This window comes from Bufo bufo, chromosome 1 (assembly GCF_905171765.1).
Source record: "Bufo bufo chromosome 1, aBufBuf1.1, whole genome shotgun sequence".
Lineage (NCBI taxonomy): Eukaryota > Metazoa > Chordata > Amphibia > Anura > Bufonidae > Bufo > Bufo bufo.
The window spans coordinates 346668858-346687353 of record NC_053389.1 but is presented as its reverse complement, the minus strand read 5'-3'; the positions used below and the strand labels follow the sequence as shown (position 1 = coordinate 346687353).

The following is an 18496-nucleotide window of genomic DNA, read 5'->3' as shown; positions in this document are numbered from 1 at the left end:
CTTAACTACAAAAAAGTTATATGGGTCAGAATATGGTAATGAAAAAACGAATTTTTTTTTCATGGTTTTAATTTTTTTCAGCAAGAAAAACTATACAAGTGTGGCATTGTTATAATTGTACTGACCTGAAAAATGAAGCTAACAGGTCAATTTTACCACATAGTGAATGCCGTACAAAACTGTGACAGAATTGTTTTTTTTCCAATTACACCCCATTTGGATTTTTTTTCTCGCCTCCCGCTACATTTTATGCAACCATAAATGGGGCCTTTAGAAAGTACAACTTTTCCCACAAAAAATAAACCCTCATAAAAAAAAGTTATGACTCTGGGAAGGTGGGGAGTGAAAAATGGAAAATCACCCAGTCCTCTAAGGATTAAATAAAAATCATATTGTCAAACTAATAATAAATCCCCACACTGTAATGTGCCTTTGTGGCCAACCCAGTAATAGTGCACCATTATTGGCATCAGAACAGTAATATTGCCTTACTTGTGCTCCCACACAGTAATAGTGTCCCAACACACTTATGTTGTCTTGCCACAATAATTTTCCCTTACAGTACTAGTGCCCTCCACACAATAATAGTGCGCCTATGTACCAGCACAATAAACATGCTCCTGATTAGTCTCCTAACACAGTAAAAGTTCCTTTTTAGCGGCTCCCACAGTCAGTGTCTCATAAGGCAGCTCCAACGCAATGAAAGAGTCCCAAAAAATTAATAAAATTAACACTCACTAAACCCATTCTCATGAGAAAAGGAGTAACTCGGGGTACAACCCTCTTCCAGCCTATGGCCTCTGCTATCAGCAGTGCAAACGAGAGTGATGATGTCACTGTATTGTGCAAACCGTTGCAAAGGTCCCAGCTGCAAAGGTCGCAGGCCTGAAGTGGCCCATGGAATATAAGAACAAATGGTGGGGAGAGAGATTTGTGTACTTTTATTCATTATACTCTCCCGTTAGCCCACTTTTAGACCCTTTTCTGGTTTTCGGACCAGAAGAGAAGTCAACGGAGCAGTATTTAGAATGATCAGTTTTTAATGCATTTTTTGTGGGGGACAAGTTGACCAAAAAATGGCAAATTGTGATATATTTTTTTAAATGTCTTTGTTTACCACAAAGTAAAAATATATTGGTATTGTAATTGTGGGAGCATTTTAGGACACGCTGATGCCTATTTTGTTGATTTTTTTAGGTGCGTCTGAACACAGTGTGGTTAGAATCTATTGCAAGAATATTTTATGATGTCTGTACTCTACACATTTCGTCAACATATTTATATATTTGTTTTAATGAATATCTGTGATAAACTTGAAAGAAATATTTTTATTAAGGAAAAGCTGACTATTCTCCCATTTCCAAATCAATAACTGGTGTTGGCTGCAAATACAACATAAAAAATGGATACCCAGCCAGAAATATATGACTTTTGATGCATTAGATTTAACATTGTTCCAACACCCAGTAACATTGAGTTGCCATAATTTGCTAAGTATAACAGTATGTATAACAGTATGTAAAGTTTTTACTCTGTATTTGGTAAGGAATTACAGTCTTGGCTTATGTTTAGTAATTTTTTGTTTACTTTTATGTCCAGCTATCCGAAATCAGGCAACTGGAAAGCTCATTTTAAATGATGACAATGAGAGTCTACAGGATTCAAAAATATTTGTAAAAATGGGTATTGAATGGGAATATCGCAATGATGACAATCGAGAAACAATTCAGACTATGGGGCCTTTGAGGAGTCCAATTGTAATTCTTGTAAGTCCCTAACATTTATTTCATTAAATATCTGTCAGGTAGAGATTCATGCTTGTAATCTTTTTATAATTTTGTGAAGCAACATTAGTTGATTATGTCAATGAAGAATTAGAACTGTATAATACGAAGGAACTCACAAAGACACAAAATAAATATTTTAGACAATAATTATTGCTATGCAATACTGTTTTTTTTACCTGCTGAGTTATTTGTTTGGAAAACATTTTTCAATATTCCTTAAACTCTTCTACCCCGGGCCAGTTTTCACCTTCCTGCCCAGGCCATTTTTTGAAAATCTGACATGTGTCACTTTATGTGGTAATAACTTTGCAACTCTTTTATTTATCAAAGCCATTCTGAGATTTTTTTCTCGTGACACATTGTACTTCATGACAGTCAAAATGTAAAAAAAAAATTGAAAAATTCGCAATTTTCTAAATATTTATTTCTCTGCTTTTAAAACAGAAAGTGATACCTCAAATATTTATTACTTAACATTCCCCATATGTCTATTTTATGTTATCATTTTGTAAATGTAATTAAATTTTTTGAGGACATTAGAAGGCTTAGAATTTTAGATGCAATTCTAAAAAAAATGTAAGAAAATTTCCAAAACCCACTTTTTAAGGACCAGTTCTGGTCTGAAGTCACTTTTTGGGGCTTATATAATAGAAACCCCCATAAAGGACCCCATTGTAGAAACTACACCCCTCAAGTTACTTAAAACAGATTTTACAAACTTTGTTGACTTTTTAGGTGTTCCACAAGAATTAAAGGAAAATGAAGATGAAATTTCTAAATTTCACTTTTTTGGCAGATTTTCCATTTTAATCCATTTTTTTCTTTAACACATCGAGGGTTAACAGCCCAAAAAACCTCAACATTTATTACCCCGATTCTGAGGTTTACAGAAACACCCCACTTGTGATTTTAAGCTGATGTAAGGGCACACGGCAGGGCACAGAAGAAAAGGAGCGCCATATGATTTTTGGAAGGCAGATTTTGCTGGACTGGTTTTTAGACACCATGTCCCATTTGAAGCCCCCCTGATGCACCCATACAGTAGAAACTCCCAAAAGTGACCCCATTTTGGAAACTAGGGGATAAAGGTGACAATTTAATTGGTACTATTTTGGGGTATATATGATTTTTAATTGCTCTATATAAAAAAAAATTGAGGCAACTTAACCAAAAAATTGATGTTTTGGCACAGTTTTTATTTTTTATTTTTTACAACGTTCATCTGACAGGTTAGATCATGCGCTATTTTCTTTGTTTCAATTTTACATAATAAAGCATTTTTGGGGAAAAAATTCGTACCATTTTTGGGTACATATGATTTTTTGATCATTCATTATTACACTTTGAGACAAGGTAACCAAAACAATTGGTTGTTTTGGCACAGTTTTTATTTATTTATTTTTACAGCGTTCACTTGAGGGATTAGGTCACATGATAATTTTATAGAGCAAGTCGTTACGGATGTCGCAATACCTATTATGTATACTTTTTCTTATTTATTTAAGTTTTACACAATAATAGCATTTTTGAAACAAAAAAAATGATGTTTTAGTGTCTCTATAGTCTGAGAGCCATAGTTTTTAAAAATTTTTGACCGATCTCATTTTTTGCGGGATGAGATAGCAGTTTGATTGGTTCTATTTTGGGGGGGCATACACCTTTTTGATCGCTTGGTGTTGCACCTTAAATGATGTTAGGTGACAAAAAATGGCTTTTTTGGCACGTTTTTTTAAAAAATTTTTTATGGTGCTCACCTGAGGAGTTAGGCTGCGTTCACACGGGCAAGATTTCCGCGCGGGTGCAATGCGGTAGGTGAACGTATTGCACCCGCACTGAATCCCGACCCATTCATTTCAATGGGGCTGTTCAGATGAGCGGTGATTTTCACGCATCACTTGTGCGTTGCGTGAAAATCGCAGCATGCTCTATATTCTGCGTTTTTCACGCAACGCAGGCCCCATAGAAGTGAATGGGGTTGCGTGAAAATCGCAAGCATCCGCAAGCAAGTGCGGATGCGGTGCAATTTTCACGCACGGTTGCTAGGAGACGATCGGGATGGAGACCCGATCATTATTATTTTCCCTTATAACATGGTTATAAGGGAAAATAATAGTATTCTGAATACAGAATGCATAGTAAAATAGCGCTGGAGGGGTTAAAATAAATAAATAAATAATTTAACTCACCTTAGTCCACTTGATCGCGTAGCCCGGCATCTCCTTCTGTCTCCTTTTCTGAACAGGACCTGTGGTGAGCATTAATTACAGGTAAAGGACCTTTGGTGACGTCACTCCGGTCATCACATGATCCATCACATGATCTTTTACTATGGTGATGGATCATGTGATGACCGGAGTGACGTCACCAAAGGTCCTTTACCTGTAATTAATGCTCACCACAGGTCCTGTTCAGCAAAGGAGACAGAAGGAGATGCCGGGCTACGCGATCAAGTGGACTAAGGTGATTTAAATTATTATTTTTATTTTTTTAACCCCTCCAGCGCTAGTTTACTATGCATTCTGTATTCAGAATGCTATTATTTTCCCTTATAACTATGTTATAATAATAATACAATCTACAGAACACCGATCCCAAGTTCTTCACAAAAGTTCGGGTTTGGGTACCAAACAAGCGCGATTTTTCTCACGCGATTGCAAAACGCATTACAATGTTTTGCACTCGCGCGGAAAAATCGCGGGTGTTCCCGCAACGCACCCGCACATTTTTCCGCAACGCCGGTGTGAACCCAGCCTTAGGTGATATTTTTATAGAGCTGGTTGTTATGGACATGGCTATACCAAATATGTATGCTTTTTTTATTTTATTTATTTCACTTTAACACAATAATTGCATTTTTGAAACAAAAAAAATGATGTTTTTTTGTCTCCATGTTCTGAGAGCTATAGTTTAAAAATGTAATTAAAAAATTTGGACAATTGTCTTAGCTAAGGGCTCTTTTTTTGCGGGATGAGGTGACGGTTTTATTGGTACCAGTTTGGGGGGCATACACCTTTTTGATTGCTTGGTGTTGCACTTTTTGTGATGTAAGGTGCCAAAAATAGCTTTTATTTAAACAGTTATTATTTTTTACGGTGTTTATTGGACAGAGTGGATCATGTGATATATTACGGTTGTTACGGACGCGGCGGTGCTTAATATGTGTGTGTTTTCCTTTTTTATATCCTATCATATTTTTATATAAAATCAGGGGAAAGGGATGTTTTTTATTTTTTTTACTTGAAATTACATTTTTTTTAATTAAAAACTAATTTTTTTTGACTTTTTTTATTTTTATTTTATTTCTGTCCCACTCTGGGATTTTACTTTTTGGGTCTGATCCCCTCTGCAATGCATTACAATACATCTGTATTGTAATGCATTGCCTGTTAGTGTATGACACGGAGTAATACACTAACAGGTTGCCTAGGAGAGGCTGGATCTCCTAGGCACCCGTAGAAGGCAGGTTCCAATGCCGTGCAAGGCATTGGGCAGCCTCTGCATGGCATCGGGCTGCCTTCTTACCCATCGGGTCCCCGCCATAGCATCGCGGGTTACCCGATGGGCTCCCTCACCCACCGCTAAACCCTTGTATGCCGCTGTCAGCGCTGATCGCGACATAGAAGAGGTTAATCCACCGTCATCGGCTTGTACAGCGATGCCGACGGATACAGCAGGGGCTCGGCTCCCAGGGACTGCCGGGCCCCTGCAGTGATCGGGCGCGCACCGCTCCGGTGCCCGCCCAATCTCCATGACGTAATAGTACGTCAAAATGCAGGAACGCACCTGCTGCCGTGACATACTATTACGCCATATGTCAGGAAGGGGTTAAACCCTTAAAACATTTTTTTCATATTTAAATGTATAGACAGCCAATAATATAAATATAGATGTGTGCATGGCCCCAATGAAATGATCACTAGAAGTGAAGGAGGCGGATAATTACCTGTTATGGGAGCCAACCAGCAACTTGACCAGGTGGGGATTCAGCTTGTAGACAAGCTAGTTGCTGGGTGACAATAGTTTTTTCATGGCCGCATATTACGTTATGAATGCCTCACAATGGAGTGGAGAACAAGGAGGAGGTGGGGTCTTAGCAGGAGAAGAAGCTGATGACAATGACAAGGACACTGTATTGCTTGGGGTGCAGCCTGGCTGCAACAAACAAGAGAGGATAAGGAGGGCAAACTTGTTCTGCTTGAGAATGCTGGCCAGTTCTATTTTCCCAAAGGATCCGGTGATGCCACCTCATGTGCTGCAATAGAGCTCTCATACCTATGTTTGTGTTTCAACGCTCATAGCTTATTTTATCCTGCAGATCTTGCACACGGCTGTGGTTTTTGCGCCGTACGGGAGCTGCTCACACAGAGCTAGTGGAAGCCGAGCTTGGAGTGGGTATGGCAAGCTTTGCGCCTGTGCCCACAGTATTAGCAGCATCAGCAGTTCCCAAGCTGAACACAATATAAGCAGATCTGGCCCTTCCAGTTCTTTTGGAGATATTAGCTATACATTTTCTCCACTATTTATTGCCACCACAACCATTCTCGTCATATTTCCCCTCCTCCTCTTTGGCACCCAAATTCTTCTCCTAGGTCCTCTGCAATACACAATCATCATCTGAGTCCTCTCCCTCCTTGCCACTTTTATCAGACTCTGATATATCATGGTGGGCTTCTTTGCCCCCTCCCCATTCCCTGCTCTGTATTATGTTCTGACTGCCACTGCCCTTACTTATGATACAGTGGCTACGAGTGCCACTATTGCCACCACCAAACACCAACACAGCTACCCATAGGGTCTTCCCCTCCTGAACCTCCTCCTCAGGACAGTCCAAACTGATTGCTCCCACACCAGTTGTCAACAGGGAAGACTCTCTATGCCTTAAGGTGATTTGGTGTTTTTTGCCTCTTCGGAAAAAAGAAGGCGCCCCGTTAGGAAGGGGTGCTAAAGAGAGAGAGGTTGACATTGAAAGGCTTCTTTGGGGCTGCAGGGAGTTGAAGCAGGAGGAATGCTGTAACCCCTGGCTCCAAAGCACGGTATCAGACTCAGGAGTCACCTCCATGTCATTCTGCTGCGATCCTCTTTTGATATGTTTCGCCTTTCGTAAGCTAGGGAGAACTTCAGCCTACTACTACTACTACTACTTCTGGGCGGATAGATGGTGCTGCTACTACCCACATTCTGGCTCTGGGAGGACAGGGACTGGCCCTGGGACTTTAGTTTGAAACCCTTTCGTATTCCTGACATTTTTGGCCTAATGTACACAGTCACACAAAGTATGGAACAGTTTCCAAGTCTGTTTTCTGGAACTTTTCCTTTCTACAAACACACTGAAGACACTGCTACTGACAATTTACTTTGGAAATACTACAATATCAGCACCACTAAAAGATTTGGGCATAATGTCTTATGTATGTTCAAATATGCAGATTCTGAATACGGCTTTTATGCTTTTGAGCTACTGAGCTTTTATGCTGTTGGGCTACTATGAAATTATCCTCCCCCCCCCCCTTTCATACAAACCCTTGAACTGTCTGGAAATGCCCTGTCACAGATTTCAGACTACTATTTCAGTTGTTTTCATTGAGATTTAAAATGCTATCCTTTGGATTGAAAAACAAGCATTTTATACTTCTATTTTTGCAAAAAAAACAAAAACATTTGAGTTGTCTGGAGATGCTCAGTCCCACAATTATGACTACTATTTCATGTGTCTTCACTGAGAGTTAAAATGTTACCCTCTGTATTGTAAAACACTCGTTACACACTTTTATTGCTATTTTTGCAAAATAAAAGACTGGAGATGCCCTATCACAGATTTCAGCCTAGCATTTCTTGTGTTTTTACTCTGAAATTTAAAACACTACCCTCTGGATTGAAAAACACGCATTGTACACTTGTACTGCTATTTTTGTAAACAGCAAACCGCTAGAACAACATGGAGATGCCTATCCCAGATTTTGGACTATTATTTCAGGTCTTTTCACTGAGGCTTAAAACATTACCCTCTAGAGTGTAAAACATATGCTGTGCAGCAGTACTGAGCTTATTCCTCCCCACCCACACCTAACAAAAAGCTGTATTTATGTTCAAATGGAAAAAAATATTCTTGCAGGTAGCTGCATTTGTGGTTCTCAGCTAGAATGCACTGTCTAGCACACCCAGCCTCCGCTCCGTGCTTCTTTCTAGTCTTTAGCTGTCACACTGTAGGGGGAGGGAAGGAACACCAGAATGACAACAAAAGGAAAATGACCAGGAACTAGGCCTCAAGGCTAGGGAAAGGGAAATGGTGACCACCTAAGGACACCCTAAACCTAGCCCTGACTCCTGTCAGTATGAATAGACCCTGAAGGTGGGAATATTCATACACTGGAAACCTAGGCCCTAGTAACCCTGAAAATCCATAGGGTTAGTAACAGGGTCTGAGACTACTGGTTCCTTCCCAGATGAACGAACCAGCATCTCCCTGAGGCCTAGTAAACAAGCAATTAGGAGCAACAAAATACCAAGAGAAGTACACTTATCTTCAATAGAAAATGGATGAGCAGGAACTCAAATGAGGACCACAGTGTAAGTCCAGACCAAATAGAGGAGCAGTAATGACCCCAAGCTACACCTGAGACAAGAGGTGTGGTCATTACCAACAACAACACTGCAACAAGTGAAAACAGATAGGCTGTCAGATGACCTAACGTCCAGCCAGTTAGGACCGTGACATTAGCCTCACTGTCCCTGACACTGAAATAGAAGCTTTTTTGTGACTGTACTCTGTCTCTAGGATCATATGCAACAGAATATCCAGTTTCATAGGTACACATCTGCTGACAGATGCCCTTTAACTGGTCTCCATAAGAAATTGTGCCCATCCAGAGGTCCCTCCAATGCCTCTAAACTAAAAAAGAATGATTATTTGCTTTGAAACAAGCTTTTGTCCTGAAAGAGCTAGTTGCAGATGTGAAGCTGGATTAGCTATGTTCCTAGTTTTGCTACATAAGTTTATTTAACCCTTTAAGGACCCTACCATTTTTCACCTTAAGGACCAGGCCATTTTTTTGCAAAACTGACATGTCACTTTATGTGGAGATAACTTTAAAACGCTTTTACTTATCGAAGCCATTCTGAGATTGTTTTCTCATCACATATTGTACTTCATGACAGTGGTAAATTTGAGTCAAAATATTTCATTTTTATTTATACTTTTTTTTTTTATTTCTCTGCTTTTAAAACAGATAGTGATACCTCCTAAAATAGTTATTACTTTACATTTCCCATATGTCTACTTCATATTTGGATCATTTTGTAAATTAAATTTTCTTTTTTTGGGACATTAGAAGGCTTAGAAATTTAGAAGCAAATCCAAAACCCACTTTTTAAGGACCAGTTCAGTTCTGAAGTCAGTTTGTGAGGCTTACATAATAGAAACCATCCATAAATGGCCCCATTTTAGAAACTACACCCATCAAGGTATTCAAAACTGATTTTACAAACTTTGTTAACCCTTTAGGTGTTCCACAAGAATTAAAGAAAATGTAGATGAAATTCCAGAATTTTACTTTTTTGGCAGATTCTCCATTTTAATCCATTTTTTTTTTTTTCTGCTAACAAAGCACTGGTTAACAGCCAAACAAAACTCAATATTTATTTCCCTGATTCTGTAGTTTACAGAAACACCCCATATGTGGTCGTAAACTGCTGTACAGGCACACGGCAGGGCGCAGAGGGAAAGGAACGCAGAAGGCAGATTTCACTGGGATAATTTTAAGTTGCAATGTCACATTTGAAGCCCCCCTGATGCACCCCTAGAGTAGAAACTCCCCAAAAATGACCCCATTTTGGATACTACAGGATAAGGTGACAATTTTGTTGGTTCTATTTTAGGGTACATATGATTTTTGGTTGCTCTATATTACATTTAACTCCTCCTGAGGAAGCGAACAACACGCGAAACGCGCGTCGAGGAGCGCCATTGCCCTGGTGTCAGTTCCAGCTTTGTTGGTATGTAGCCTCATTACTTTGTGCACCGCCTGATATTTAGACGTGTCTGTTCTGGACCTAGGTAGCATTGCCGTTCAGTATTTTGGGGCACGTACTTAGTTCCAATATATCTCTTGTTTTTTGCTGCATCACATCCATTTGGATATATTTTTTATACTTTCTGTACTACGCAATTGAGATATCATTATCACGATTTATGTGTCTGGGCTGATAGTAGGGCGATATAGGACTGTGGTTGTCCCTGCTCATTTACTTATATGTATTATGCACCATGTACATTTTTATTGATACATTAATAAAATAGATTTGCATTTTTCTACATTGGTGTGTCACGCACTCCTTTTTTGTTGTGTCATTTTGTGAGGCAAGGTAACAAAAAATAGCTGTTTTGGCACCGTTTTTATTTTTATTTACAATGTTCATCTGACAGTTTAGATCATGTGATATTTTTATAGACAGGTTGTTAGGGATGCGAAAATACCAAATATGACTTTTTTTGGTTGTTTGGTTATTCTGAAAGCCATATATTATTTTTTTTTTTTTGGCGACTGTCTTATGTAGGGGCTATTTTTTTTTAGGTATGAGATGATTGCCACTATTTTAGGGTGCACATGACTTTTTGATTGATTGGTATTAAACGTTTTGTGATGTAAGGTGACAAAAAATTGCTTTTTTGACACTTTTTATTTTTTACGGTGCCCCTGCCGCTGATCACCATGAAATATATGTTTAGGTCATGTGATATTTTTATACAGCAGGTTCTTATGGACGTGTAAAAAATCTAATATGTGTACTTTTTATTTTATTTTACACAATAGCATTTTTTTTAACAAAATAATTCATGTTTTAGTGTCTCCATATTCTGAGAGCCATATTTTTTATTTTTTTTGGGCAATTTTCCTAGTTTGGGTCTCATTTTTTGCGGGATGAGATCACGGTTTGATTGGCAGTATTTTTGGGTGCATATGACTTTTTGATCGCTTGGTATTACACTTTTTGTTATATAAGGTGACAAATTTTTTTTTTTTAGCACAGTTTTTATTAATTGTTTTTGACGGTGTTCACCTGAGGGGTTAGGTCATGTGATTTGTGTATAGTGCCAGTCGTTATGGACGCAGCAATACCTAATATGTCTACTTTTCTTTTTTTTTCCTATTTTTTCCTATTTTTTTTACTTTATTTTGGGAAAAAGACACTTTTTTTTACTTGAAACTTAAACATTTTTTTGTAAAACTTTTTTTTTACTTTACTTTTTGTCCCACTTTGGGACTTCAACTTTTGGGGGTCTGATCCCCTTCACAATGCATCACAATACTTCTGTATTGTGATGCATTGGCTGTAAGTGTATTACATACTGTAATACACTTCAGCCTGCTTGCATGTGAGATCCAGGGGGCTGGATCTCACAGGCTGTCACGGAAGGCAGCCACGATGCCTAAGGAAGGCATTGGGCTGCCTTCCCTGCCATCAGGTCCCCGTCACAACAGCACGGGGACCTGATGGCAGCTCCCTCTCCATACAACGCACATGCCGCGGTCAGCGCTGACTGCGGCAGTGCAAGGGTTAATGCGCCGGCATCAGTGTTTTCATCGATGCCGCCGCATACAGCAGGGGTCCGGCTATCAGTGACTGCCGGACCCCTGCCGCTGATCACCATGAAGTATATGTATGTCACTGGTCTTTAAGTCTCGGCCAGATATTACGTACATGCATGTCATGGGTCCTTATGGGGTTAAACGCTGAACAGTGACTGGAAGAATATGCTGCTTTTTTTAATCCCACCCAGGATTACACTTTTTTCAATGAAACATGCAAGCTAGCTCTCGTTCCAGATGCACAAGAGAACTGAAATATCTCAAGAGAAAAGTGCCTTGCTTTGGGTTGAACTTTATTATTAGGGAGACCAGAAAAATATGCACGATGAGTATTGTATGCCAGGTGACCTTAATCTTGGTTTTAAGGAAGAATATATGCAAATGTATATATGTTAAAATCGGCTGGCATGAGATAAGATTAGCGTTTTTGCTTCTTTAGAAGAAAAGCTAGATAGGATTAACATTCTTTTATTTATTTTTTTGAAGAAAAGCTAATTTGAAATTCTTTCCCAGAAACCCAAATATTAGCGTGCGTAAAAAGAAAAAATGAAAAGAGGGGATATCCTATCTGATGCCAGCAGAATTAAGATATGCAAATTTGCATCTATTGTTCCCAGAAAGTGAGAGCAGAGTTTCTGGTATACAATAGTCTTGAAGAATATCTTTTGGTCTCCTTAGTAATAAAGATCACCACAAGGAGTACTTCCCAAGGCCAGTCAGCTAAGCAAGCCAATTTTCTCTTGAGACATTCTGGTTCTTTTGTCTTTCTGTAAGCAGAGGTAGCTTCTATGTCTTATTGAGAGAATTGTAATTCAGGGTGTTGTATTCTAGTTTTTTTGGATGGAAAATTAGATTGCCTGCCTCACTTTCAGTTGAATATTGGGTGAGTGAGTCTCTCTTCTAGACTCATGTTTGTTTATTGAGGCTTTTTAGAATAAATATGATTCTAGTAGGTGTTATACAACAATTTGTAGACTTTTTGGAGCATATTAGATTAGTTCAGAATCAATTCAGGTCTGAATTTAACTTTTCAAAAAGTTTGACAAATCACACCCGAAACAAATTTGAAGTTTCTTTAGTTAAAATGTATACATTGTCCACTAAGTTGTCAGTGGTAGCCTTGAACTGTTTTATCAGTGCCTTTTCATATTAAGATTTTTATCTATTGCTGTGCTGTTTGGCTATCCTGAGAAGCCTCGGTTGGGGTACTATTCCTTCCTATGTATGTCACCGAATATGCATGAGGTGTATAGTAAGCCAGTCAGTGTTCCTCTGGGTTTCTGGGAAAATGTATGAAAATTAATACATCTTAGATTAGCTGGGATGAGATGGGCTTAGGAAAGCTAATCTGAATATCTTTCCCAGAAACCCAGAGGGACATTGCCTGCCAACAATATTCTGCACACATACTACACATACTTGTTGCTCTCCGTGATGAGAGATTACTCCCCAGACATCACATATGTATTACAAAGAAACCCAAAGTAGCATACTAGACATACTCGATTCTTAAAAGGTTCACTTATCTCTAGTTTAATTACATTAGAGGGCATCTACCAGCAGATTTGTAGATATGAAACTGGCTGCCCTGTTGCATGTGCACTTGGCAGCAGAAGGCACCTGTGTTGGTCTCATATTTGCCCGCATTGCTGATAAAAATGAAGTTTTAAAATTTGCAAATAATCCTCTAAGAGCAACGAGGGCATTGCTTTTATACCTAGAGGCTCTGGCCTCTCTGCAACTTCCACACCCTCTTCAGTATGACAGGGCAAGGCGCGATGATATTTACACTGCCTGACTCAGTCAATAAAAGCGCAGAGGGCTCTAGAGGCTCATTTGCATATATTAAAACTTAATTTTTCTCATCAATGCAAGCGCATATGAACATGGGACTAACATAGATGCCTTCAGCTGTCAAGCAGGTCATCCAGTTTCAACGGTACAAATCTGCTGACAGATGCTCTCTAACCCCTTAAAGGGAACCTGTCACCGGGATTTTGGGTATAGAGCTGAGGACATGGGTTGCTAGATGGCCGCTAGCACATCCGCAATACCCAGTCCCCATAGCTCTGTGTGCTTTTATTGTATATAAAAACTGATTTTATACATATGCAAATTAACCTGAGATGAGTCAGAGCTTGAAAATATGACTCTTCTCTGGTCACACAAGTAAGATATGACTCTTTTATGTTAATTTACATTTGTATCAAATCGTTTTTTTTACACAATAAAAGCACACAGAGCAATGGGGACTGGATATTGCGGATGTCCTAGCGGCCATCTAGCAACCCATGTCCTCAGCTCTATACACAAAATCCCGGTGACAGGTTCCCTTTAAGGATTGAACCGATTTCCAATTTTTGGTTTTTTAATCCATGCTTTACTGGAGCCATAACACCCTAGCACCATTTTACATTGCATACATTGTAGTGGGAAGCTGAAAAAAATTCCAAATGTGATGGAATTGGAAAAAACTTCAACCATAGTTTTATGGGATTTATTTTCATGATGTTCCCTATGCAGTAAAACTGATCTGTTACCTTTATTCTCTGGGTCAGTATGATTACAGCGATACCCATTTATATAGTTTTTCTTGTGCTTTAATACTTAAAAAAAAACATTGAAAATACTATTTAATTCTTTGCGTTGCGATATTATGATCCGCAAATTTTTTTATATTTGTATCTGAGGAGCTGTGTAAAGGCTTATTTTTTGCAGGGAAATCTGTAGTTTATACATTGACATACATTTACATGGTAGCTAGCAACATTTTCTGTGCTTGATATGCAAATGCATTCTCTCTGTATTTCAGGTGATTCCTCATGGAAGTGTTAGAATTTCATTGTCTTATAAGTACATGATACATGAAGATACCTTAAATGTAGGTAACAACTATGTACTGGAAGAGGATGTGGTTGAGTGGGTTTTAAAGAAATGGACTCCCTGTTCCAAACCGTGCGGAGGAGGTAATCATTCTGCTTATCTGCTTTTTAGAACTGAAATATATTATTGTGTTTAGCAAATTATAGTAAAAATTTTATATTTTTACTGTTTAAACTTCACAGACCTATAAACCATCTGATATACTGTTACACCAGTGTCCAAGTCCTATGTACAGTGGCGGATGGGCCATGGACCCTACAGGGAAATTTCCCAGGGGGCCTCCCAAGCCTTCTAGATGGCCGCAGGCCAGGTACATAATGATCTGAAGCTCATTGGCCGCAGGTGCCCTCCTGAACTGTATTAACGTCCTCATGATGGTGATACAATTGAATACTGTGGCTGGGGCGGCAGTATTTTGTACAGTCCTGTGTTATTTGGTTCTGCTGGGGCAGTATTGTATGCTGCACTGTGGTATTGCAGGCCTTGCCCACTTTGGTTGTCCCCGCCTACTTGTTTTGGCCCGTCTTCTTTCAATTTGGACCCACCTACAACATAGCACCACTTTAATTTTTTTTTCTAGGGCTACTTTATGTTACCAATCTGCCCCTGCCTATGTACCTGATGACGAATAAGTAATATAAGTTATGTGTACAGAATCGAAGTTATGCTGAACTGTTCTTACACTTGTGGGTGCTGACTGTACTATACAGCAGACTTCTGACTCTCACTGCTGGGATTGGAGATAACACAGATCCCAGCAGTTTAACCCCTCAGATGCCAGTCATCCTCTGAAGGATGAAAAAAGACTTGCATACATCCAGTTAAGCCTGTTATCCTGCAAACTGATCCAGAAGAAGGCATAAACCCTGTATGGTAAAAGCCAATTTTCCTTATTTTAGGGGAAATTAATTAATTCTCGACTCCAAGCAGGCAATCGGAATAACTCCCTGGATCAATAACCCATCTCTAGTAACTATAACCTGTAATATTATTACACTACGGAAATGTATCCAGACCCCTCTTGAACACTTTTACTAAGTTCATCATCACCACCTCCTCAGGCAGAGAGTTCCATAGTGTCACTGCTCTTACCGTAAAGAATCCTCTTCTATGTTTGTGTACAAACCGCAGAAGATGTCCCCTCCTCACAGTCACAGCCCTGGATAAAAATAGATTATGGGAGAGATCTCTGATTCCTGATATATTTATACATAATTATTAGATCTCCCCCATAGTTATCTTTTATCTAAAATAAATAATCTTGATCTTTCTGGGTACTGTAGTCCACCCATTCCAGTTATTACTTTAGTTGCCCTTCTTTGAACCCTCTCCAGCGCTGCTATGTCTGCCTTGTTCACAGGAGCCCAGAACTAAGATCATTAGTAAAAATAATGAAGAGAATAGGGCCTAATACTGACCCCTATTGTACCCCACTAGTGGTGTCCCAAGCTGAGTATTTACTGTTAATAACCACCCTCTGTTTTCTATCACTGAGCCAGTTACTTACCCACATACACACATTTTTCCCAGTCCAAGCATTCTCATTTTATATACATTGTGGGGGTCAGCTCAATAGGGATAGGCACAGCAGTCAGAGACAGTGACACCATGGCACAGTTCACACAGGGATTTGCCTGTTTTCTTTATTTTCATACACAAACAAAATATAAGACTTTTACATTCAGGCAAAACACAAAAATAAATTCCTGCTCGGCTGAGCACTAACTAAGGCTACTTTCACACTAGCGTCTCTGGGTCCGCTTGTGAGATCCGTTTCAGGGCTCTCACAAGCGGCCCAAAACGGATCAGTTCATCCCCAATGCATTCTGAATAAAAAAGGATCTGTTCAGATGCATCAGTTTGGCTCTGTTTGGTCTCTGTTGCGTTTTTTAGACAGTCTGACGGACCCATTTTTCACTGACACAATAAGGTGCAATTGAAAACGGATCCGTCCCCCATTGACTTTCATTGTAAATCAAGACAGATTCGTTATGAACTAATACAAGCGTTTGCATTATTGGTGCAGATCCGTCTGTGCAGATACAAGACAGATCCGCACCACGCGAGTGTGAAAGTAGCCTAAGCCACACTACACAACACAAAGTAAACTTAGTGTCCTTTTTAGCAGACTTCAGCAGTAATGATGAAAGACGGTCTGTTCAACCAGCGGAGCTCCATCACCTGGCTGAGAGCTCTATAGGAAACCTGTTCTGGACAGGAAGGGAATGAGGAGCCCCACTACCAACCTGCTTATCATTTTATAAAAATCCAGGCCCGACAACACCATTAACCAAAGTCCTCAGCAAACAATGTTTTGCTAAGGCAACCTATCTTTCCTGGATTTCTGATATCTCACCCAGCTGTCCTAGTTGAGATATCCACTTCCTGTAGTCTAGTACATTGTAAACAGAAGCCTATGCAAAATATAGCGATTTTCTACTACTTTTCCAGTCACTGTCTTACAATACCAACCTTTTATGTGGCACAGTATCAAATACTTTGGAGAATTCAAAGTATATGCCATCCTTTGACTCAAACTATATGCCATCCTGGTTAAGTCTAAAACTTACTTCCTCATAGAAACTGATTAAACTAGTCTGACAGGACCGATCCTTCAAGAAGCTGTGCTGATACAGCATTATACTCATATTTTCATCGGGACACTCCAGGATAGCATCTCTTAGAAAAAAAATATATATATATATATATATTCCCTTTCTCCTCATCTCTCACCACAACGCCTCCCTCATCACTGTTTAAAGGGCTAACACTTTCGGGTTTAAGCTTTTTACCATTTATATACCGGTAACTGAAAAACATTTTAGGGTTAGTCTTACTCTCTTTGGCAATAAGTCTCTCTGTCTCCAGCTTGGTTGCTTTTATCTGTCTTTTACATTTCTATTTTTTTCTATAGTTTTGGTTAAAACACTTCTTCTTTTGTTTGTTTTTTCCCTTTACGGTATGCAGGAAAAATATTTTATATTTTAAGAATTCTGACATTTTCAGATACTGTGATAACTATTGTGTTTATTTTTATTGATTATTTTTATAATATAAAATTCTGAAAAAGGGATGATTTGAATGTAATATTTTTGTGTTTTTTTTTATTTCTTTTAAAAACATTGTTTTTCACATAATTGGGGGACTTGAATTTGTAATCTTCTAACTTCTTGTACCATAGACTGCAAATTAATACTATTGCAATCTATTGAGATTTTACTGGCTGCCTGTTAGGCTGTAACCAAAAAACGGAACAGCACCTCCAGAGACAAATCGCAGGTGCAAGCTACCCGGCAATAATACAAAAACACCAAAAAAATAGTGGCAATTTTGGAGGAGCTGCTCAGCCCCTGACACGGTGGCGTGTCTAGATTGGGGGAGCAGCCCAGCCGCATGTGGACCGCAATTATCGACTATCCCCAGCAAAATATGCATACAATGGAGGACGTCGGCGCGGTCCACATGCACCACAAGGACAAGCTACAGGGAATGTAGCAAAGCATCATATGAGACACCAAGAGAAAATGCACCAAACAAATAAGCTACTGACTATACTGGGAAGTCATAAATGCAGGTATTAAAAAGCTGAGACTTTCGCCAATATGTTCCGGTCAGGAAAATATCGGAGCCCTTCATGCACCACGTCACGGTCACTCAGCATGGCAAAGGGTTCCTACCACTACTCTGACTATGGTGTGAACAGGGTCTGAGGGTGATGGAATCCAGCTCACAGCAAAGCTTCCACACAACTGCCCAGCAAGGATACTGGTGCAATGTGAACAAGACCATACTGTGAGCCACACCCATATCAGACCCTGTGAAGGAGGTATAACAGGTGCAAAAGAGTGTTAGAATGCCAGGTAAAGGCACACACACTACAAATCAAACAAAACAAAAACACCAAAAAAATAGTGGCAATTTTGGAGGAGCTGCTCAGCCCCTGACACGGTGGCGTGTCTAGATTGGGGGAGCAGCCCAGCCGCATGTGGACCGCAATTATCGACTATCCCCAGCAAAATATGCATACAATGGAGGACGTCGGCGCGGTCCACATGCACCACAAGGACAAGCTACAGGGAATGTAGCAAAGCATCATATGAGACACCAAGAGAAAATGCACCAAACAAATAAGCTACTGACTATACTGGGAAGTCATAAATGCAGGTATTAAAAAGCTGAGACTTTCGCCAATATGTTCCGGTCAGGAAAATATCGGAGCCCTTCATGCACCACGTCACG

General features: G+C 39.5%; 1 protein-coding gene across 1 annotated transcript in view; it reads left to right on the top strand.

Moving 5' to 3' along the window:
• The window catches only part of LOC121009531 (A disintegrin and metalloproteinase with thrombospondin motifs 2-like), a 775073-nt gene that overhangs the window by 555494 nt on the left and 201083 nt on the right, over positions 1 to 18496 (top strand). The window contains exons 16-17 of the mRNA XM_040442735.1: positions 1600 to 1766; positions 14187 to 14340. Coding sequence (XP_040298669.1) covers positions 1600 to 1766; positions 14187 to 14340 — 321 coding nt within the window. The remainder of the gene's footprint in view (positions 1 to 1599; positions 1767 to 14186; positions 14341 to 18496) is intronic.